At 38.8% G+C, this 21,149-nt stretch overlaps 2 protein-coding genes across 3 annotated transcripts in view; one reads left to right on the plus strand and one right to left on the minus strand.

Moving 5' to 3' along the window:
- Positions 1 to 21,149, plus strand: part of LOC146470186 (adenosine receptor A2b-like) — a 117,170-nt gene that overhangs the window by 82,464 nt on the left and 13,557 nt on the right. The gene's annotated exons all lie outside the window — the stretch shown is intronic.
- Positions 3,134 to 19,248, minus strand: LOC146470193 (NAD-dependent protein deacetylase sirtuin-1-like). Its single transcript, XM_085122265.1, has 12 exons — positions 18,908 to 19,248; positions 17,157 to 17,242; positions 16,269 to 16,424; positions 15,971 to 16,123; positions 14,168 to 14,315; positions 12,824 to 12,903; positions 10,343 to 10,403; positions 9,159 to 9,226; positions 8,365 to 8,425; positions 5,890 to 6,155; positions 4,715 to 4,946; positions 3,134 to 4,327 (listed from the first exon to the last, which is right to left on the minus strand). The coding sequence occupies exons 1-12, from the start codon at positions 19,218 to 19,220 to the stop codon at positions 3,609 to 3,611; spliced, it is 2,343 nt and encodes a 780-aa protein (XP_084978391.1). The 5' UTR covers positions 19,221 to 19,248; the 3' UTR covers positions 3,134 to 3,608.

The following is a 21,149-nucleotide window of genomic DNA, read 5'->3' on the forward strand; positions in this document are numbered from 1 at the left end:
TGGCCGTTTTTATACTAGAGGAAGCATAATCCGTCAGGACGAACTTGGGCAAACATTCGTCGTTCGTCTGGTTATGCGTCTCTAGTATAAAGACGAACACAAGTCGCATTATCCGTCTAGACGAAGTATATTCCGTTGTGCGTCGTTCAAGACGTCGTTCAGTTAGCGCTGGAAAGTGAATCATTCAAATGCACTCTGGTTACTCAGGTTAGTGGCAGTTGTGGACTCGTCATTTTAACAGTTTTGATCCTGAAGCTTAGAAAAAAGTCTCTAACATGCGTCCTCCTTATAGCAGGATCAACGGTATTTGATTTCTGCGGCAATAGTGTTTCCTTGGGTTTGTAGCATCTCACGTATCTTCTAAAGTAAAGCACTACCGAGCTCACTGATGCTTTGAGTGACAGGCCCTCTTAGTCTCTCTGATTCCTTCCTAATACACTTCTAATTACTTTACTCTAGGATCCGGAAACGCGCTTTGGTGTGGGTTCAAAACTGAATAATACATTGTCTTCCTTACTGGAAGCTGAAGTGAGATTTGCTTCATTTTCCCGTTTTACTGATGTGGGTGTGGATCCTCCTCTCAGACCATTCGTCCACTATCTTTCATCAACAGTAACCTTTTTTCGTATTGCAGCACTTTTTGATCATATGCCAACATTTTGGACATGGCCTTTTGATATGGTAAAGCCATTTATTCTATTGCGACTGAGTATTTGGACTGAGTTAATTTTATCTTTTTTGGAAGAAAACATTCTAAAACACAATGAAGTCATATTCTGATTGTTTGTCAAGTAACTACTAAAATACAGGTCCGTTATGTCTTTTGATATTTCGAAGCTTTCCTGGGTTCACTGTTACCATGACAGCAGAACAGCTGTGTGGCCACGTTAGGTGATATTTCCTCCGCAGGGATAGGTATATTTAGGAAGGGTTACTAATTAAAAGTTGTCAAATGAAAGCCGCGGTTTTTTTTTTATTGTTGTTGTTGCTTGTTTTGTTTTTCGCAAAGGGGATAACAGATTTGGTCACTCGGCCGGAAAAGTAACTTTGAAGCTGGGAGTGACAACATCTTTTATAGCACCCGGTCTCGTACGTTGAGAGCCTGTTAAAAATAAACGGTATTACCAAGCCATGTATTGCAATATTAATGACGATAACTTTTAGAGTATAACCTTGTCAAAAATTGTGTGCAGTTTTTCGTGTCGGCGCCCTGCAAAAACAAAACCCTTTGATCTTCCTAAAAAATTCAGGAAAAGGAAGAGTTTTCCTCTGAGAAGATGAAAGGGACCGTTGCTCGCAGGGTAACAGGTTGGCAAAGTCAGTCCAGCAATAAAATCCCTAACGCATCTTCTAACAACCTTTCTTTCAAAGAATGAAACAGCAGTAACGTTTCTTGTATGTCAAAATGTTCTGGTAAGGAAATATGAGGAAATCCGGTTAACATTTTTCAATCTGAATCCCACTCCTCGGCACGCACGCCGGGTATGAGGAAGGCCTGAAACTGCACCTTTGTGTAGAAAGGCCAAGGAATGCATTGCTTGTCTGAATGCCTAGAAGGACTTAAATTTGTTTGATCTGACCTGCAAACCCGTCAGATTCTAGATGCTTCGTAATTAATTGTATGGCCAGTCTAGCGACTCAAAATTCCACATCTTTGCTTTAGAAGTGACATTTAGTGCTGCAGCCTACCATGGAAATACTTACCATCCCGACCGCTGCGTCGTTGTGCTTGGAAAAACAAGACTAGTTGAAATTAAGTCTCTCACTATTCCCAGGCTGATACTTCCAGTTGCGGTAATGGCGGTTAAATGAGTCAGAAGTGCTTCCCAGCCAAATCACCTATCGGAAAGACTCCAAATTGTCTATCAGTAGAGCAACAGCCACGGCAACAGAGACATTTCTCCGGATACCTGGCTGTGACAAATGATTGTTCGAGACGTCTTTCAGTTCAAGACCTTGGCCGGGGAAAGCAGGTAATTTTACAGACCAAAATTTCCCTTGTGAAGATGGTGACTTTTAGCCCACCCGGACAAAGCTACAACCACCGGATGGTGGTCTTACCTCAGCCGTTAATCATGCGTTTTTGGGACCAAAGAACAAATAACTATGGATACGCTTAGTTGGTGTAAATGCCTGGGTAACTGTTTAGAAATCACTGCGAAGTGTATTCTACACTGACATGTCACCTTTCTTCTCTCACACCACCCCACCGAAGTAATTCCTAAAATATGACCACTTCTAATGTCAATGATACAATTTGAAACATAATGTACTCTCTTCATTAAAACATACGACTTGTATGAAGGACTTTTTGGCGGTTTTAAGTGAAGCATTGGACAAGCTAGAATAAAATAATAACAACTGAAAAAATATGTGTTGCTGAAGAGCAGATGGAATTCTAAAACATAAAGCCCTCGGGTGAATTTTGCTGTAATTCATATAACTTATGTTGTTGTAAACATTGTTACCGTCTTTAAAAAGGAAAAAAAAACTGTTGTGATCCACAAACAAAGGCAGCTTTACTAGTTACTAGAAAGTTACTAGAAATGAACGTAGATACTCAAAAAATAGGACGATCAGTGCATGAAAAGAGATATACCAGGGGCACCCAACGCCAATTTTCTCTCAGATCCTTTGAAACGTTATTTTAGGCGACCGCAGTGGCTTTAAAGCTCTATAGGTCCATTTTGGGTAGCGCTATAATATTTTTATCTCTTCGGTCATTCTAGGGGAACTTGAGTCTTGTCGAAATTAGTGGAGCATTTTTGTCCATTTCCCAAAACCTTCGGTCTTATTTCCTTTCCGAAAATCTTAGCTGACCTTTTTTCGTTACCCGAAACAACATTTTTATCAATCCGAAAACGCTAGGCCTTAAATTTCCCATATCACGAAAGTTTGTGGTGAAAATTCCCTTTAGAAAATTGAAGGGGATTAAGAGCCTTCCGAACAGATAATTTACCGAAACGATCCGTTGGGTGCCCCTGATATACGGCTTGCACGAACTCAGACCCCAGCCGTTTCACAAAATGCTAAAAATGCCGGACACTATCCGCTTTGGGACGAGGTTAAGTTTATTGCCGGGTGTACCGTCTAGACCAATGCCTCAAGATAAGCATCAACTAAAAGAAATTCGTCACAGGAAAAGTCTGTAATTAACATTAAAAACTGACAAGAACTGTTGTGTTATTTTATTCGTCTTAGCAGCATGTTTTACCGAGTTAACACCAAGCTGTCGGTTCTTTGCGTAGGGTCTTACAGCGTGAGCCATTATGACATCCACCTTACACTTGCACTGATATTGACCATGTTTAACACTACACATAAAGGTTGATTTGCAAAATGTCCTGTTTGAAACAATAGATAAATACTTTACAGTGTTACATATTGTACATAAGATAGCTGACTCGACAGAACAGCTGATCACGGTCGGACAGTAGCTCTCCTGCAGTGGTACCGCGGTCTGATGGCAGCGCAACTTACTGCAGCCACATCCAGTAAATCAGCAGATCCCACTACTGCACATTTCGTCGAGAATATAAAGAATAGCGAAAAGGATAATAAATAACAGCATGGGAGATCGTTTGTTAAGGAATAAATAAGCTGTGACGTTACGACTGTAAAGAATCAGAACCGCTAACAGCGCCCGCGCCATCGGTAACATCGTTGTCGCCTTTGTTTGCATCTTCTATCCGATCAGGATTTCCAGGTGCCAGACAATCGTGCTTTGTTAGTATTGTATCCATGGTAACCGCACTGAAAGGTCGATCAGCCAATACTGACTCTGCAGCACTTGACAAGCAGCCAGGGTCGCTGGTCCAACTTGAGCCTGCAGTGACAGGGTCATCAGAGCCTGACAGTCGACTGTTCTCTTCGCTTTCGCACGTGTAGCTACTGAGTCCACCGAGAATGAGAGACAGCGCCTCCCTCGTGGCTTCACTGTTAATAATCGACTCCAGTGATTTCTCCACATCTCCTTCACCTTCACCAAAAAAGCCGTCATCGCTGTTACTCTCACTCTCACTGCTGTTGACGCCCGGCTCTCCACCGTTAGCTGTAGATTGGCTGTTCGATGGTTTGCACCCATTCTGAACACAGTTGTTCCCCCTTTCACAGTCTTGCCTTATCAAATCTTCAATCACACCACTAAGCTGGTTGCAGGAGCTGTCATTCTCGTCGACTTCTCCTACACTGTCACAGTCGCTCACCTCGCTACTGGTGTCCAAGTAGCCCGGTATGTTTCTTCCGGGTGAGGGGAGAGGCGAGTCCATCATCTCCGCTCCGTAGAAAATGTACCGGCTCGGAGGCATGAACAAATATCGAGAAGAATCTGAAAATGGAAAAAGCATAGATGCTCTTCAACAAATCTTCAATTGCTTGGCAAATCAGCAGAATATCTTATCTCTCACTGGTCTGGAAAACCTTCTTATCCCTCAGAAACTCAGTGCTGATCGAAAAATCTGGAGGAGTAGGAGCACGTGAAAGGCGGCTAACAAGAGCACTAGCGTGTTTCACTCGACTATCTGCAAAGAGGGACTCCTCGTAGTGTAGCAGTTACTATTTAAGCTGTTTATCTGTCTATATTGTTGACAGTTACAACAGACGTTCAGCAATGAGTGACACTCGACACAATGCTTACACCGTTAAACAGATTGAAAACATGGAAGAAAATATAACAAAAAAGTACAAACAGGGACATGATTTGACATTTTTTTACCTTCTTCATGCGCTGTTTCCTCTTCAGTGGAGTTTTCATTCACTTGATCACAAGCAGAGGCTCTCGGCTGGTCCCGGAACGAGTCGTCACTAGCCTCTTGGCAACCACTACTCTCACCAACAGTCACGTGATCCTTCGAAGTACTGATCTGGTTGGCTGGAATGGTAGGTTCATGTGGTTGCTCTATGTCGCTTGGTGCGCTATCTTCCTTGTTAAGTGCAGTTTGAGACAACTGAAAAGAAATTCAACCTTTCACTTCCAAATGTTCCCCAAACTGTCATTTGAAAAATATTACGGAAAAAGTACAAGCGGCACAAAAGAAAGCAATGCTGATATACACTGTATTGGCGTTTCATCCACAGTTATATGATCTGAGTTTTCGTCTTGTTGTGAAGATATGTACTAGAACAAGGGACACTGGAACTCCATAGAAAACTACGGAGAACCTCAAGGACAGGTTAAAACTAGCTATATACATCTGTAGGTTTTCTAAACATATGGGGACTAATCTAGTCCTTAGCTGGTTAACTATAGTCTGGCGTTCCGGTGGACAACAGTCAGGCGTTATACACTAAGTACAAACTTGTAATAATCAAAGATTAGGGAGTGCGTTCGATGATCTCAACCCCAGGCTCTCTCTCCTTTGTCAAGTTGGTGATGATGTCATCCGTCTCTGCAACATCTGCGGCGGATGCCAGATACGCGTCCCAAGATCCATTCACTCCATCAACATTGTCCCATACAATCTCGACTCCAATCTGTATTAGGAGTGGGTTCTTTATACGTCGAACGTAATAAGATTATGCCACTAACAGGCTTCTTTTATCTCTTAATAAATGAGCGCTGAAAAAACGAGTACTCGGGATTCCACTTGTATGCCTTGCATTGCATTCTTATATTTTAAAGCTAAGCTAGCTAAGCTAGCTAAGCTAGTTTTGGGCCGCATTTAATTTTTTTTTCAATTTTTATAGAATGGTTAATATTGGAGAATATTCTTTGTATGGGAATTTAGTTTCCCCCAATTATTCTCCGGGCATGCGCTTTTTATTTCTTTTGTAATTTCATTTTTATTGTACATATATTAGCATGACAAAGCATTATTAAACTTAAACTTAAACTTAAAGATTTTGGTTACGGACTTATTTTTGGACATGCAACACAGTATTCCAACCCACCTGGTCACTGTCCAGACTTCCTAATCCTTCACGTTTTGCTCCTTGACGTTCCTCCCAAGTTATATCCCCTTCCTCTCGTGACAAAGACCTTTTCTCTGCACCAGGAATCTCACAGCCATCCGACAGACTCTTCCAATCCCCGCCCAGCCGCTGGCACAGCTCAGAGATGATGACGTCACAGTCACCTAGTAACTCGACGTCAAATGTCATGTGTCTGAGCGGCTCGCGGTTTATGAGAATTTGTGGTATCTCGGGTGGCACGTGACCTGTGACAATAAGACCAACGGACATATTTTTATTAAAAAGAAGAAAGACCCTCGCAGTTATTTACGCAACTAAAGCAGTTGCAAAAAGAAAGCCTGGAAAAAAATCAGGCTTGAACGGGATTCAACGATGCCGGTGCAGTGCTCTACCAACTAAGCTATGAAGCCAACTGGGAGCTGGTCATATTATGAGTTCGTAATATACCGGTGAAGGATGAATAAATGAATATGAATATATGAAACATATATACTGAGAAACGAACGGCACCACAGAAATGCACTTTACAATACGTATAGGTTTAAATTAGACGGTCCACTAGAGGATTTTACCCACGGACCAAAAGAGGGAAACATTTTGCATTGCATAGCACAAATCACCACAAGAAAGGGAAAACGTTAACACCACCAAAATAAAGGGCAAGAAAAGCATGAACTGCTCAGTGGCCACACTTGAGGATCTCATCCACGGCACACATTACCGTAACATGTATCGAGGATTAATTCTTTCACTGGTGCCAAACGTGCAAGTTCGTCTTCTCTGTTTAAAAGTTAAACATTTTTCCTTGACAAGGTACATTTGCCCCAGTAAACGATTGACGCTTTCTCTTGACAGCTTTTCCTTGGCGACCGCAAAATAATCTTTTCGCCGCAAGCAAGTTTTCGTCAACAAGGTTTTTTTAAAATATTTTTTACTTGTTCGTGTCTAAGTGTGCAAAAAGGTGTCTGTGACGAGTTATAAACAAGGAAAAAGTTTCGCTGGTCTCACAACAGGTTTTGAACAGCAGGGGAGTTGTAAAGGAAACAGTTGCCACATTTTGTCGTTTACAAGAAAAGTAAAACGTGTACACCGTAACATGAGCGCGCGTTGGTGCGCCGAGTCAGCTATAAACGTCCTATATAATAGGATTGATATAAAAATAAATACCAAAAAGTGTCAAAAATGGTTTTAGACACTTTTTTAAATTAATTTTATATAAATCCTATCCGTGTTACGCATCTCCAAGGAACATTCCTTCCGCCGTCCATTAGAAACATCCCATACCCAACAAGCGCGAACAACAAGAAATATTGCTAGATTTTGCTGATTTTATTTTGCGAGAACAAACGCAAGAGGATTTAATGGCCGCTATTTCTCGGGCATGGTATAATGACTGATATCCAACGGCTGCTAATCCCATCAAAACTCTGGAATTACATTATCAAATGATCCAGTTTTTAATAAATAAAACTCGTCCTGGAAACATTGCTGTTTGTCAAAATATTCTTTTTAACAAAGAGCCTTGTCAAGGCAACCTTTGCCTAATTTTATTGTATACAGGAGAAAACATGTCGTGTCATATTAAAACTTGTCCAAGAAACATTGCTGTTCGTCAAAACAATATTTTTAGCAAGGAGCCTTGTCAAGGAAAAACTGAGAAAACTTTGTCGTATACAGGAGGAAATAAAATGTGTTACAGTCGACTCCCGATAACTCGAACCCTCGCTAACTTGAACCTCCCGCTAAGTCGAACCAATTTTTCTTTCCTTTCAGGTCATTTTCTATATAATTTTACGCTCAATAACTCGAACTCCCGATAACTCGAACCTTTTTCAATTTCCCTTGAAGGTTCGAGTTATCGGGAGTCGACTGTATATTAAGTAAAACCTGTCCAGGAAAACTTTTTAGTCGTTAAAACATTTTTTCTTAAGAAAGAGCCTTCTGAAGGAAAAACTTCCCAAGTTTTGACGTAGACCCGTAGACGGAAAACTTGTCAACTGCAACTGCAAGGAAAACTTGTTCGGGTGCAACCATGCAGCAAAAGAGGGGAAGGGAACTAATGATATGTTAGAATTGTATGTAGCAAGAAGTCAGCAAACACAACTTCAAGTATAAAAAGGTGATTATTTATCGTTCTAGAAGTGAGTTTTAGTGATAGGAGCACTCGGAATTTCTTTTTTCCGAGTTTGTCTGTGTCATTACTCATGCATTACTGTGTCATTATCTTAACTGTTTCTGTACTTCACAATGTTTCTGTGAGAAATAAACTGAGCTCAAAAATTGGAGAACACGTCAAATTTAAAATCTATTGACTAAATGAAACTGCAGTACGGTAAAAGGACTGTGTAGGGGGACGACCGGTAACCATCTTCTCACGGACAACCCAGAGAAAGGAAAACGTGCATCATGAGCTAAACAAGTCACCGATCCATGGCAACGAGGAGAGAAACTTACTTGGAATCAAAGCAACTGGTCTGACTTTCAATGAAGATCCAATGACTATCAGTAAGTCAGCCTAAACAAACAAGAAATCGGAGTACATCACAACTCTGACTTAAGCGCCATCCTTCCCCATCCACACTAATGCGTTTTCAAAAGTCTCCGTTTTTATCTCGGCGTAAACGAAGCAAACTATTTTCATCCACACTTGCGTTTTCATATCGTTTTCACCTGTCCGCACTAAAACGCTCGAAAACGATGAAAACCACTGGAACCTGGGATTGCGCATGTGTTTACATCACAAGACCATCCGCCATCTTGGATAGATGCTCCAATCTGCACTGGAACCGATGGCATTTGACGCTTTTTACGTCACCGTTTTCACCTATCCACACTAAAAACGAGGCGTTTTCAAAACGTTTTCAAAAGTCTCCGTTTTCAATGGCGTTTTCGGGCGTTTTAGTGTGGACTATAGGCAAAAACGCATCAACAAGAATGCGTTTTCAAACGAAAACGCATTAGTAAGGTTGGAGCCTAAAATCATAAGGGTGCAGATCAAATCGACAAAGAGAGAGGTATACATACTGGAGGATGTGCGACACAAAAGGCTTTTGAGCACTAAGGGAAATATACAGAACGAAAAACAACCATAACAACCAAAGTTGTTTCTCAAATACTGATGAGTGTCTAGACTTGAGAGAATCTTCCCCCTGCCAAACTGCTTGTACTTTTTCCAGGGAAAACCGGCCTACGGAGCATATTGCCATACAGTACATATCCCTCAAATGTGTGATAATAACATGATGTACCTTCTCAGAATCTTCATCCAGGTTATGATAAAACTCAGACGGTAGACTTTCACCAAAGAATACAATATCTATAAGAATAAATTGAGTAGCAGCAGTCAATAGGAAGTTGACAATAACTTCTAAAACTCATTAATAATTCAAAAAGAGAGAGAACAAAGGAAATGACTACCATGAAGGAGGTTTGGCAATCATGCTATCTTAATTACAAAAAAATTCGGTCAATTTTAGCTTTAAATCTCTCAAAGACTTATTAATGGTTTGAGAAGCTATATCAAACACTCGAAAGAGTTTTTCATCCAATTTCCAAACACCTCAAATGTACATGTAGGTTGAAAAAATGAAGCACACTTTGTGGTGTTTGGAAATCGGATAAAACAGTCTCCCTTATGATTGATATTTTACATATTATACTTCATAAAGAGACACTGCTTAATGCCTCCCAGTATACAAATAGAGCTGGGAGAAACAGCTTCATTCTTGTACAGGACAATGAACAGCACCACAGGAAAAAGAACTGTTCATGTAATACATGTAGCTTTTAATTAAAAAAAATTACACCAAAGAATTTTATCTTCAAACTCTAAAGACGACTGAAACATTTCTGTCTTCTAAATCTAAAGAAATGTTGTTTGAATAGCAATGAAATTCTACATGCAGCATTTGCCTTTGAGTTGAGCTTGCCTCTGTGACCTCATCAAGACATTCAGACATTGCCCTTTTTTAATAGATAGATAGATACTTTATTGACATACTTTGCAGCCAGAAGTGGAATTACGTATTTACATATAGAGTTATAAAAGCTACAGTCTTATATAGAAAAATACTTGAAACACTTTAAGAAAAAAGAAAATGCATTATAGTACATTTCGGTATAGGAAAAAAACAACTAAAAAATATATGTATTACATATCTATAAAAGATATGGGATCTGAATAAAATTTAACCTGAGTATCAGGCCTTCTTAAGGGGAGGGAGGAGTAAAAAAAGCCTGATACTCAGGCTAAAAAAAATTTATTTCAAATCTCATGGCTATGTTAAAGAATTTATCCGGAGGCATTGAAAATTAATAATTAAAACATTGATGCTGTATGTCTATCTGTTTTCATCGAAAAATATTTGTCAAAAATTTCTCTAACATTTTATAGAATTGAACTACAGCAAACAATAATTGATGAGAAAAATACCAGGTTTCATGATGGCAAGGCAGCTTCCATCTTGTGGGCACTTTGGGCAAAGTGGTATAACCTAAACGAATACAACAATAAAAAATGAGATGAATTAATTTGAGAATGTTCAGTCTCATTACTGAGAGAATAGGAGAGCAACAAAGTAATGACCAACACCATACATTTTTCAAAACATTATATTTTGTTAAATACAGTCAAACCCCCTGTCAAATGTCAAGCCTAGGTGGTCACTTAAAGGGGAAGTATCATGGGGTTTTTGGTATCTTTTGTTAAAAACGATGAAATAAGACCTTCAATCAGCTGCCAAATAATTCTAGAATGACGAGAGGAAAGAAATCAACTCAATTCTTGAAAGGAACAACTCGTGATCTGTTCTAGCGCACTTTGGAAACAAATATGCGAGAACTTAAAAAACGTTAGCCTAACATTTTTCAAGTTTCAACCCATACCGACCTACTCTGTCTCTGGTCAGAGGCACTAATCGACAGTTTTATTGCACTGGGGTGATAATTTATAACAAACTTGACAATTATTTCTTTGTTTCTGCTGACAGACCAACATTTTTGGGCTTTGAAATGACAGCAGATTTGGGTGATACTTCCCCTTTAAGAGAGGTTAGACCACAAGGGGTCTAAATCTTGAACTCATTAGCATAAACTTTCCATTAAAATTATATTACCAAAGAATTTCAGTATCCAAGCTGATAGTTTGCCTGTGATAAATAATATTATCTAATACGGCGAATGTGACAAGTCTATTTCGGGACACCCAGTGCCTCTGATTGTAGCATTTATGTCTCCTGAACTACTCAAAAATGTACATGTGATAATGTTACGAAGGCAAATTGTCCAACTCCTGACAGGGGATAGATATGAGGATGTATGACGGCACCGTATGAGACAAGTGGTCACTTACGGGAAGTTAAAAACAAAAGAAAATTACAAACGATCACCTCTAAAAGTGGCCACGGTCACCTACAAGAGGTGGTTGCTTACAAGAGGTTCCAACTACAGTGATTTGACTGGGGAAATTTTGGAATTTTGGAAAAGTGGTAGCTCAAGAGAGGTGGTTACAAGGGGAGGTTTGACTGTATTGTCAACTCAAATGCCTCCTTGAAACTTTCTTTCCACCGCATAGTGGTCATGAGTAGAGTGATATTTTCTTTCAAGCTAATAGTTGGAATCATAGAATTTCAAAAATTATTCACTATCATGTTAATGTTGAATATACAGTGTAGGATGGGTGCAACATTCTACACAACCTTGATGGTCAGCTTGCCTGTACCATCATTTATATGAGGACATTCCCAACTCTTGCATTTACATTTGATTAACCCTACCATATATACCGTACTCAAGAATTCATAACTGAAATTATTACACAAATCCCTCACAATATAAATTCTCCTATGAAAGAGCTACACGTGTAGCCCCTTGGCCTCCATCATTTCACAAATTCAGATGTCTATCATGGTGGCATGTTATTCAATAAAACCTATAGAACGGTATCATGATATAAAATTATTATACTAACTTTCAAATCTAACAAAAGTGACAAATAATTATCACCTCATCAAAGCAAGATATAAGGCTCTTTTTTTAACAGGGTTTTTTTCCCAAAATTATAGTCATAGAAAAGACCTATATGCAGAATGCTGCATGTCAGTTGTTTAATAATTACATGTATGCTAATGCAGTTGATTGACAGAATGATCAGGCAAAGTCAGAATGATCAGGCCAAGCAACTTTAAATTAGAACTTTCAGTTTAAATTGGAAATAAAGAGGTTTCTAACATGGAGTGCAGTCACTGCACTGTAACGTGAATTTTGTCTGACAGCAAAGTCTGATTATGGTGATTACAGTTCAAATTAATTACACTAGAGAAAAAAAAAATAACTCAGTCAATGATTTCAATTGAAGAAATGATAGGATGTTTGCATGCTTCCCAATGCCCTTTATATAATTAAAACGGTTAACAAAGTTCAATTGTTTTGCTATAAATGATTTGAACCTAGGAGCCATGTGTATTCCTGAGAAGAATGGTTCGATTAAATGACATTGGAGAGATTTAGAAAATAATATTACATTAATGGTAAATGGCTGGCAAATGGCCATTGGCAGAAATGACGATGTGCCCAAGTTCATCCTTCATTTGAAAAGTTTCTGAGTAAAATTGAAAAGTTTTCCTTTATCATGAAAGGCCAGAATTATTTTGCACTATTCTCATCTATGTACTAATTTTTTAAAGAAAACAAAAACACAAATCTGCCATTTCCTGTTTGCCACAAATGCAATCATCAGCTCTTTTAAAATCTCTCTATTGACCAAGCTTATGATCATCCAGGTGAGTGTAGTCCTGAGAGGGACAGTTTGAGATGACCTTTTTTGAAGACATGATTTTCAAGACTTCTGTAAGATGCTTCTCAAAACAGAAGGCTATTATAATAGCAGAACATTCATAATCATTCATGAACTAACCTGCTGAAAAACATCTTCCCTAATGGTTTCGCAAGACACTTGGTATTTGCAGTTTGTGCAAGAGGCAGTAGAAAAAGAACCTGACAGGGTAAATAGAAAAAAATTCAGTTGACATACAAGTGCACGGTGTAGCTACATGTATATTCATTCTCAGATTTTGTTCCTTTATAATTTGACCATAAACTGCTTTAATCCTAGCCTCCCATGCAGTCTTTTTTAGGGTGCTCGTATAACCTCCTCCCCACAAACGCCTGCTTACCCAAGCGCCACATTCCTTTCCGCCGCTAACTAAGCCAATCACAGTGAACCTTCTAAAATCTGGAAGGTTGACCTTGACCTCAGAACGCCCCTCGATTACACTTTGCCCAAGATTTTGAGTCTCCCAGCAGATAACATCGCACAAGAAGCGCTTGGATTCACATTTTATATTTGCTTTGGTGTTTCAGCCATGACCAGCCATTCCAGAGGTGAAAAAATATATATATTCCAACTTAACTCCCTCATCTCTCAAGACTGTACCAGAGACTGCACAAAACTCTCGGGAAAAGGAAGCGGCCATTGTAACCAGCAATTTGATTTGATATTATCAGACAATGACTCGACAATGACTTAGGGAGTAAAACAATGGGAAAGGAATGTGGCACTTGGGTAAGCAGGCGTTTGTGGGGAGGAGGTAATACAAGTCCCCTAAAAACGACTGCGTGGGAGGCTACTTTAACCCTTGATCATCCAACCCAAATCCACTGGGGGATCCAATCAGTCAAATCAATGATCAACGGCAACCCATACCAATCAATATCAATTGATTAAAGAATCGACAAAGACGATTTAAGTGTGACCTTTTATAAAATTGATTGCCACTGATCTTCAATATCAATAATTATTGATGGTTTAATTGGTATTGACTGCTAAATATTGGCTGCAAATTGTTCTGGCTTCAGAGAGTGTTTAAGCCAACGGGAATCTAGTGGCATGGTATCTTTACAGAAAAACTCTGAGAAAAATGCTTGCTAAGCAGCTGAATGGACACAACAAAAGTCCAGTGGTCCTAAACATGGAATAACCCCAACATGACCCTTTTTTTTTCAACATAAAAATGAGAACCCTGGGTTTCCCTTTTATTCACTCATCCCAAAAAAGTCATCACTAATTTTTCAACTGGCAAAAAAGTCCTCAGATGGCTAATTTCAGACTGAAAAAAAGGCCTTTGCACCTCTCAGTCATTAATATACCTAGTAAGTACCACAAGTGGAGTCCATCATTTACATGTATCTGTTATTTGACAATGGACCTTACTCTATGGACCTATCGCTAAAAAACATTAATTCTGCTGGTATGACTAACCATGACATTGAATGACCCTTGTTATGCCTGCGACTTGCTCCAGTGTATCAATATTCTGTGAGTAGTTTTTCAGGAGTTGACCATTGGTTTCCAAATGCCTGATGAACTTGTGACCAAGTGAGGGTTTAAACTGTCCTGGATAGATTTCCTGACACCAAAGAAAAGGGAAAGATCCAAACGTTTGAATCTAAATTTCATATGTAAGGAGCTCTGGACATACAAATGTAAACATTTCCTAAGGCCCCCTATGGATACCAGCCTAGTAGCAGAATGGGCTGACCTGGTTTACTTACTAACAAATGCAAAAAGTTTGTAGGGCTCACTATAGAAAGGAGTGAGGGACAAATTGTTGGGTCCTTAACCTGTTAACTTATTATCCTAGCTTGTCCCCATACTTTCTTTTAAGGTACTTTGGAGAAGTTATTAAACTATCAAAAAAATTCATCTCGGGAGATCATATCCTTAATTCTCGTGACCTAAGGGGTTCAATGAATTACTGACACTTACAGTAGGAGGAGAAATTTGATGTTGATCACTGTTGGTGCTTAAAGGGCTAAGTCCAAATTATCTCTATTTGTCATGCAGAATTGCTCTCAACAGAGACTAACATATAAAAATAAAAATCAAAGAGCACTTGGCACACAAACTCTATGAGAACAAGGAAATACAGTAGAAATTACTGCAGGTAAGTATGGAGGAAAAAATCCCCTACATGCATATTTGATATTAAATACCTTCAAGGGAAATTGAAAAAGGTTCGAGTTATCGGAAGTTTGAGTTATCGAGGGTAAAATTATATAGAAAATGACCCGAAAGGAAAGGAAAATTGGTTCGAGTTAGCGAGGGTTCGAGTTATCAGGAGTCGACTGTAGTTTGTTCATTATGATGTGTTTTATTAATATTTTTACAAAAAAAAAATTCAACTATGCTTCTAAACAGACCATGAGAGTGAGGGGAAGGGGAGCATTTCACTAAAGGATCAAATCATTACATGACACCTTACGACAATTTCCAAGAGCCCTTCAATGTGCCTTCTTAAATCTTTAATAAGTCTTGAAACAAAGCTTGCAATTGAAGGGCTCAGTAGATGACCATCTTATGTCACATTTTAGGCCGATTAATTTTTGTTCTTTTTTAAAAGGATCTGAATTTCTGCATCTGACTTTCAATTTTATCAGAGAACATCACTCTGTGGTTTTGTTCACTGGTTTATGCTTAGCTTTGAGAAAAAAAAAAAAACAGACCAAAATACTGAGTCAGTGGAATTCAACATAACACAGTTGTGAACTCAGCCCTTCAATGTTATTATTATAACCTTGTGTTTCTTTAATATTGTAAGTCCTTAGATACTAATTTGAATTATTAAGTAGGTGACCAAGGGGAACTCTCATTTGGAAAGCTATCCTTAGTGAACAAAGACAAAGAAGAATAACAAAGCAGTACAAGATATACATGTAAGTGAAAAAGACCTGCCCTTATCCATGGGATTTTCACCTAAATAATGGTCAGACAAATAAAAATGGGGCATTCTTTTCACAATAAATTGCCAGGGGTTAGTAGCCTCCCCCCCCCCCCCCCTCCTCAACAAAACCCCAAAAAACTATAAGATCAAGAAAAAGAATTCAACATACAAAGTGCTCTCAGTCTTCAATTATTGATAATGACCTGATTGAGAAAGTCTTACAAATTTGATCTCTGAGTGGCTTCTGAGAAGCACCACCATACCTATTCTTCCCTATAACTAACAGCTGGGTAAACTTGCTTATTTTTGTATAAAGAAAATAGATTACAAGCTCTTGTCACCTTTGCAAATTTAAAGAATGGACGTGGATTCTGATAGAAGTAAGCAATGTCAAACATAGCTTGAGGGTCTGGAAGATCTGGATACTCCACACTTAATTTAGCATAAACGCCGTCACGTGATCTGAAGTCTGGAATACCACAAGAAACTGAGACCTGCAATGAAATCAGAAATTAAAGCACTAATACAAACATATGATGTCAATGACAACTGGTCAGTTGATTAACTTTCAATTAGAATTAAGAGAGACTTACAGCTATTTAAAAGTCGAAGTAGTAAATTCAATTCAACAGTACATACCCCAGCCCCTGTTAGAACAACAACGTTTTTGGATCCTCGGAGCAGCTCAACAACATCATCCAGTGAGTTGATGTGGTCGAGCTTTTGTCTTGGGGTGGGCTCTGTTAGTATATCAATGACAATTTTCCATAAGGTTGTCTTGTCTACACTGGAAGGCTGCAAAACAGAAATACTTGCAGATAAGAGAGCAATTCCTATAGTTATAATTTCTGTGGACTTATGGTGGGAAGGCAGTAGAGAAGAGGCTTAATTGTAAAAATTACAATAAAGCCTTTTTTTGTACTGCCTTAATGGTTTGAGTCCCATCATACATGCAATTTGATGACATCTGTCCAGTGAGTGCACATTTAGAACCAAGTACTGTTGTTGGTTACCTTGACTAACATATGGAAAACTTAAGCAGCGGTCATGATCAGAGTCAAGTTTATTAAATGTGTATTATCGGCAGATGGTATTAAGTCTCCTAATCAACTTGGCTGCTTTAACTTTCAGCAAGTGGAGTTCTTTTTTGTCTCTTTGGGCCTTACCATGGAGTTTGGATCTTAAATCAAAATAATTCATGCCATTTTAAACTTCAAAAGTCCCTCTGATGTAAGGTAGACTTGTCTAAGTCTCTCTAATGTAAGGTTATTAGCTGTCAGGCAAATCAATGCGCTTATAATAATTATTATTGTCAAAATTGACACTTTAGTGATTCACTTGAGACCCGATTCTCAATTAATCATTTTTCAAACTGTGCCGGGAGACACACAAAGTGTGATGTTAGAGCCGTGTTTAAATACATACTCTCATCTAAGCACACCTACCGACCAATGAGAACATGCGTACTATCTTAAATATTTTATAAAATCATACAATGTAAAAAATTAAATGCTATTATTGTTGTACCAGTTGAGCATGGGGCACCATATAGGCCAAAATATCTTCAGGATTAATGCCAAGAGTCATCTGTCGCTGAATCCAGCCCATTGGACCTAGTACATAAAATAATGTTATAATATTATTTTCAAAAATTTAAATCCTGGGGTGAATAATTATCATTTTGGTTCAAAGGGTTAGCTGTAAGAGTGTTAATTACACTGCAGATTGAAGTGAATTATTTTAGCTATCTGACATGCCAGATATCAGTGATTTCGCGATCGGCGAAAATTGCCAGGTTTGCTTAGTGAAGCGATTGTGATTTTCACTGATCGCGGTGATCACCATGATTGGCGTATAAAATTGCCAGGTGTGACACTAGCTTTAGACTCTTGTATCCATGATAAACAGTCCATTTATGTCCTGCAATCTCATTGAAGATAAATAGCATAAGCATGAAATGACAAGTACCAAAATCCAGGGATCCTATGTCTTCACAGATAACATTTACTTAGCGCTGTCCGAAAAAACATCTAGCTTGTCAATGGAGAAAATCATGACCAAGATATTTTTTTCTCACAAGTGGACTGCACAGACAAAACCACTATGGACAATGCTTGATAAATCAACAACTTGCCAAACTCTTTTGGCAAATTGACAAAAATATCCTTTTCCTTTTCTACATCGTACTTGATTGAATCCTCCTGGTGTTTATTTAACTTTTCAATACTGAAAACCTCGCAAACTTTGCTAAACGTGTCCTCCATACTGTCCACAATTACTGTTTCCACAAGCCAGGAAAACGTCAGTGTTCGCAGGCTATTCGTTGTGAGACCGTGAGACCGAACTGAAAACCGTGGATGTCACGGCAAAATCGTGAGACTTGAGAGGTCTGAAACAGACTTACCCCATTCACCACATTAGGTAATTTATCACAGGCAAAGCATCAACTTGGATACTGAAACTCTTTGGCAATATAATTTTGGAAAGTTTAAAAAATGTTTTTGTGGCTACTAGATGTAAATCTCTGGAGTCACCTTGTGCAAATGAGTTCAAAATTTAGACCCCTTGTGGTCTGACATCTCGTACAGGTAGGTGACCACCTTCCCTAAGTGACCACCTAGGCTTGACATTTTGGGTGGTCACTTATGGGAGGTTTGACTGTATGTGCATTGTATGGAAACGTCCTCAACTAGATCAACAAAAAAACCCAAACTAAATGTTCTTATCAAAATGCTCTTATAAAACAAACTTATTGTGTCAAAGTCACTTGTGATTTGAAAGAATAACAAAACCACAATATTTTGTTATAATAGAGTATTTGAAATTCAACACCAACCCTACTAACTCAAACCCTAACTAACTTGACCTATTTCAGGTTTCCCGAATGAGAGCTCAAGGTTAGTAGGGACTTCTACTAGAACAATTAACAGCAAAATGATGGTATCCAAGTATGTATCACATTACAGGCCACTAGTGAGTTATGACATGAAGTACAACAAAAACTTCTGACAAAAACGTCACCTGCGGGGGAGGGTGGGGAGAGAATGGTTTTGAATTGATCAAAGTTGAAATATTTTGCCACTAACACTCAAAGACACCCAGCATCCTCTCTTTGGGGAATACATGGGTATTTTAGCGTTGGACTTCAATTTTCGTGAAAACTCGCGCTAACAAAAATACCATAATTCATTTCGAAACAAGTAAAACAAAATGGCGGATACAGAAAATAAACAAATACTTGTTTTTCAGACCTTTAAGGACACGAAAGCTCTTGCTACCTGCTATTGGCTGATAGTGATGTTCATCTAGATTATCCAAGTCATCCTCTACACTGAAACAGGTCGGAAAGTCGTCACTTTCGAGTCTTTCGTGGGAAACATGGCCGCCATGTTGTTCACGTGATGTCGTTTCCGATGGTACATTTTCGACAGAAACGCTGTGTTCTGATCCAATTAAGCGTAAAATAGAGTCATCTTTGGGTTCATCTTTGTCATTAGAATCGATATAGCTGAACATTTGGTCACACGAACTCTCTGATGACCAACGGGCTCGCTTTGATGTAGTGAATTCTAGTTCTTCACGATCCGCCATCTTGGATTTGTGACTAGTTTCAGGTTCCTTTCCGAAGCCAACAGTTCTCATTCCCGACCCAACCCCTCGCGTTCTTTACGAAAAGATTGAAAGAGCCGAAAGTATAAAAGGAGAGAGCGAGGTTAAAAAATAAAAATGAGCTAAGGAGGTAAATGGAATAACGAATATTGTTAATTACTCCAGTGTTTTTTTGTTGTTGCTGTTTTTAATGTTTTAGCGTTAGAGGTGGGGGAAACCAACTGTATCAGACAGAGTTTTTGTTGTTTAGGTGTAGCCTGAAAAATTATCACCATTGTTATTATTGGTCATCGTTGGCTTTATTAAAAAAAAAAAAGCACGGTAAGCTTATGTCATTAATTCATTACACTCTGACCCACTCTATTTTATATATAAGAACATTTATACAATTAAGGACATGCTAATAACGTACGCAAGCTGAGACTAAGAGATTAGCATTTTTATTCAGTTCTGCACTTTCAATCTATCTAACCAGGAATTTTATGATACAGCACAATGGTCTTTTTTAGATTTCTGTCACATTCATATAACTTTTCTGAAGTTCCATACCGCGTAACTTAAGAACATGCTAAGAACGTTTTAGGCTCAAAAAACGCGAAAATAGTCATGTGACTTTTTATTCCCTGAAGTAGGGGGGTGGGGGGAGAGAGGGTGGTAACTCTTGAAATTTTCGGTAGTGTAGTAGCTCTCCGGAGCTTGTAATAATTATCGTTTTAACTGTGTACCAAGCTGCTACTGTTTTTAGGGTTGGGGTATTATAGACTACATTGATTATTTAAACGTCTTTCCTGCTATCACATGTAGAATAACTGAAAAGAGCCGTAGGCAAACCAACCTAATACGTTAGCGAACTGGCACACAGGACGTTGGTGAAACGACCGTAATTCGTTTTGTTGTTTGTTCTGTTGTTTTTAGTATAAATCGAGAATTATCATTTACATAGTGTCTGGAAAGATGCATCTTCGGCTGTTTCTTTTCAGCTACTCTCTTTATTTATTTATTTTGCTTGACTGCAAAGTGACAGTGTTTTTTCCCCTCAAAGAAAAAAAGCTCCAACCAACTGCCAGTGAAACATTAACCAAACAAAGATTAAGTTTATGTGCGTCTAAGCGATGTATCATGTGTAAACATCTTTTGAGCTTCAAAGATAAAGCAATGCACATACATGAGGTTATATGACCTGAAGATAAAGTGCTCATGTACAACAAGGTGTCAATTGCAATATTTTCAAACTTGTGCTGAATCTTGCACTAAGTCTCTAACCTGGAGAATGATATAATTCACATGCTGCTGTGTATGTGGGTTTGTGCCCCTTGGGCAAGGGAAAGTGGTTGGGAGGTGGGGGGGGGGGGGGGGGTGGGAGGATATGACATTCTCAAACTCATTAATATTCATCATTCATGAAGAGAAAACAAAGGGAATCACTACCGTGGAGGGGGCTTCGAAATGTGACCTTAATTATCACAAAATTTGGTGAACTTTTGCTTTGAATTTCTCCAAGAATCATCAATGGTTTGAGAGCCTATATCAAACATTCAAAAGGGTATTTCATCCGCATGATTTCCAGACACCTTGAAGTTGGTTCAAAAACTCAGCTTCCCTTTCCTTTTCCAACCCACTTCCTGGTGTTTGGAAATCAGATGAAACGGTGATGGAGCACACATACTGTTCAATCTTTTGGCTTCTATTTGCAAGATCTTTCCAAAACCCTTTTGCTGTCATGACAAAAATTAAAGATCTACTAAATGGCATATGTATGTATGCTTTATTTACCCGGTACATGACTCCTTCACAAGATTGAGTTTGCCACACACAAAAGTCATTATGCCTGGAGTCAAATACATGCACAAGGTTTATAATAACAAACCCTTGCAAACTCACATTTCTGGCATCAAAACTGGGAGGTATCAG

Source organism: Pavona decussata, unplaced genomic scaffold (genome assembly GCF_977016875.1).
Source record: "Pavona decussata unplaced genomic scaffold, jaPavDecu1.1 SCAFFOLD_114, whole genome shotgun sequence".
NCBI lineage: Eukaryota > Metazoa > Cnidaria > Anthozoa > Scleractinia > Agariciidae > Pavona > Pavona decussata.

Coding starts and splice junctions, on each gene's coding strand:
- LOC146470193 (XM_085122265.1), bottom strand. CDS start 19,220: ATGGCGGATCGTGAAGAACTAGAATTCACTACATCAAAGCGAGCCCGT. Junction 9,227..10,342: donor CCTTGCCATCATGAAACCTG/GTATTTTTCTCA, acceptor TTATTCTTATAG/ATATTGTATTCTTTGGTGAA. Junction 6,156..8,364: donor ACCAGTTGCTTTGATTCCAA/GTAAGTTTCTCT, acceptor TTATTGTCACAG/GTCACGTGCCACCCGAGATA.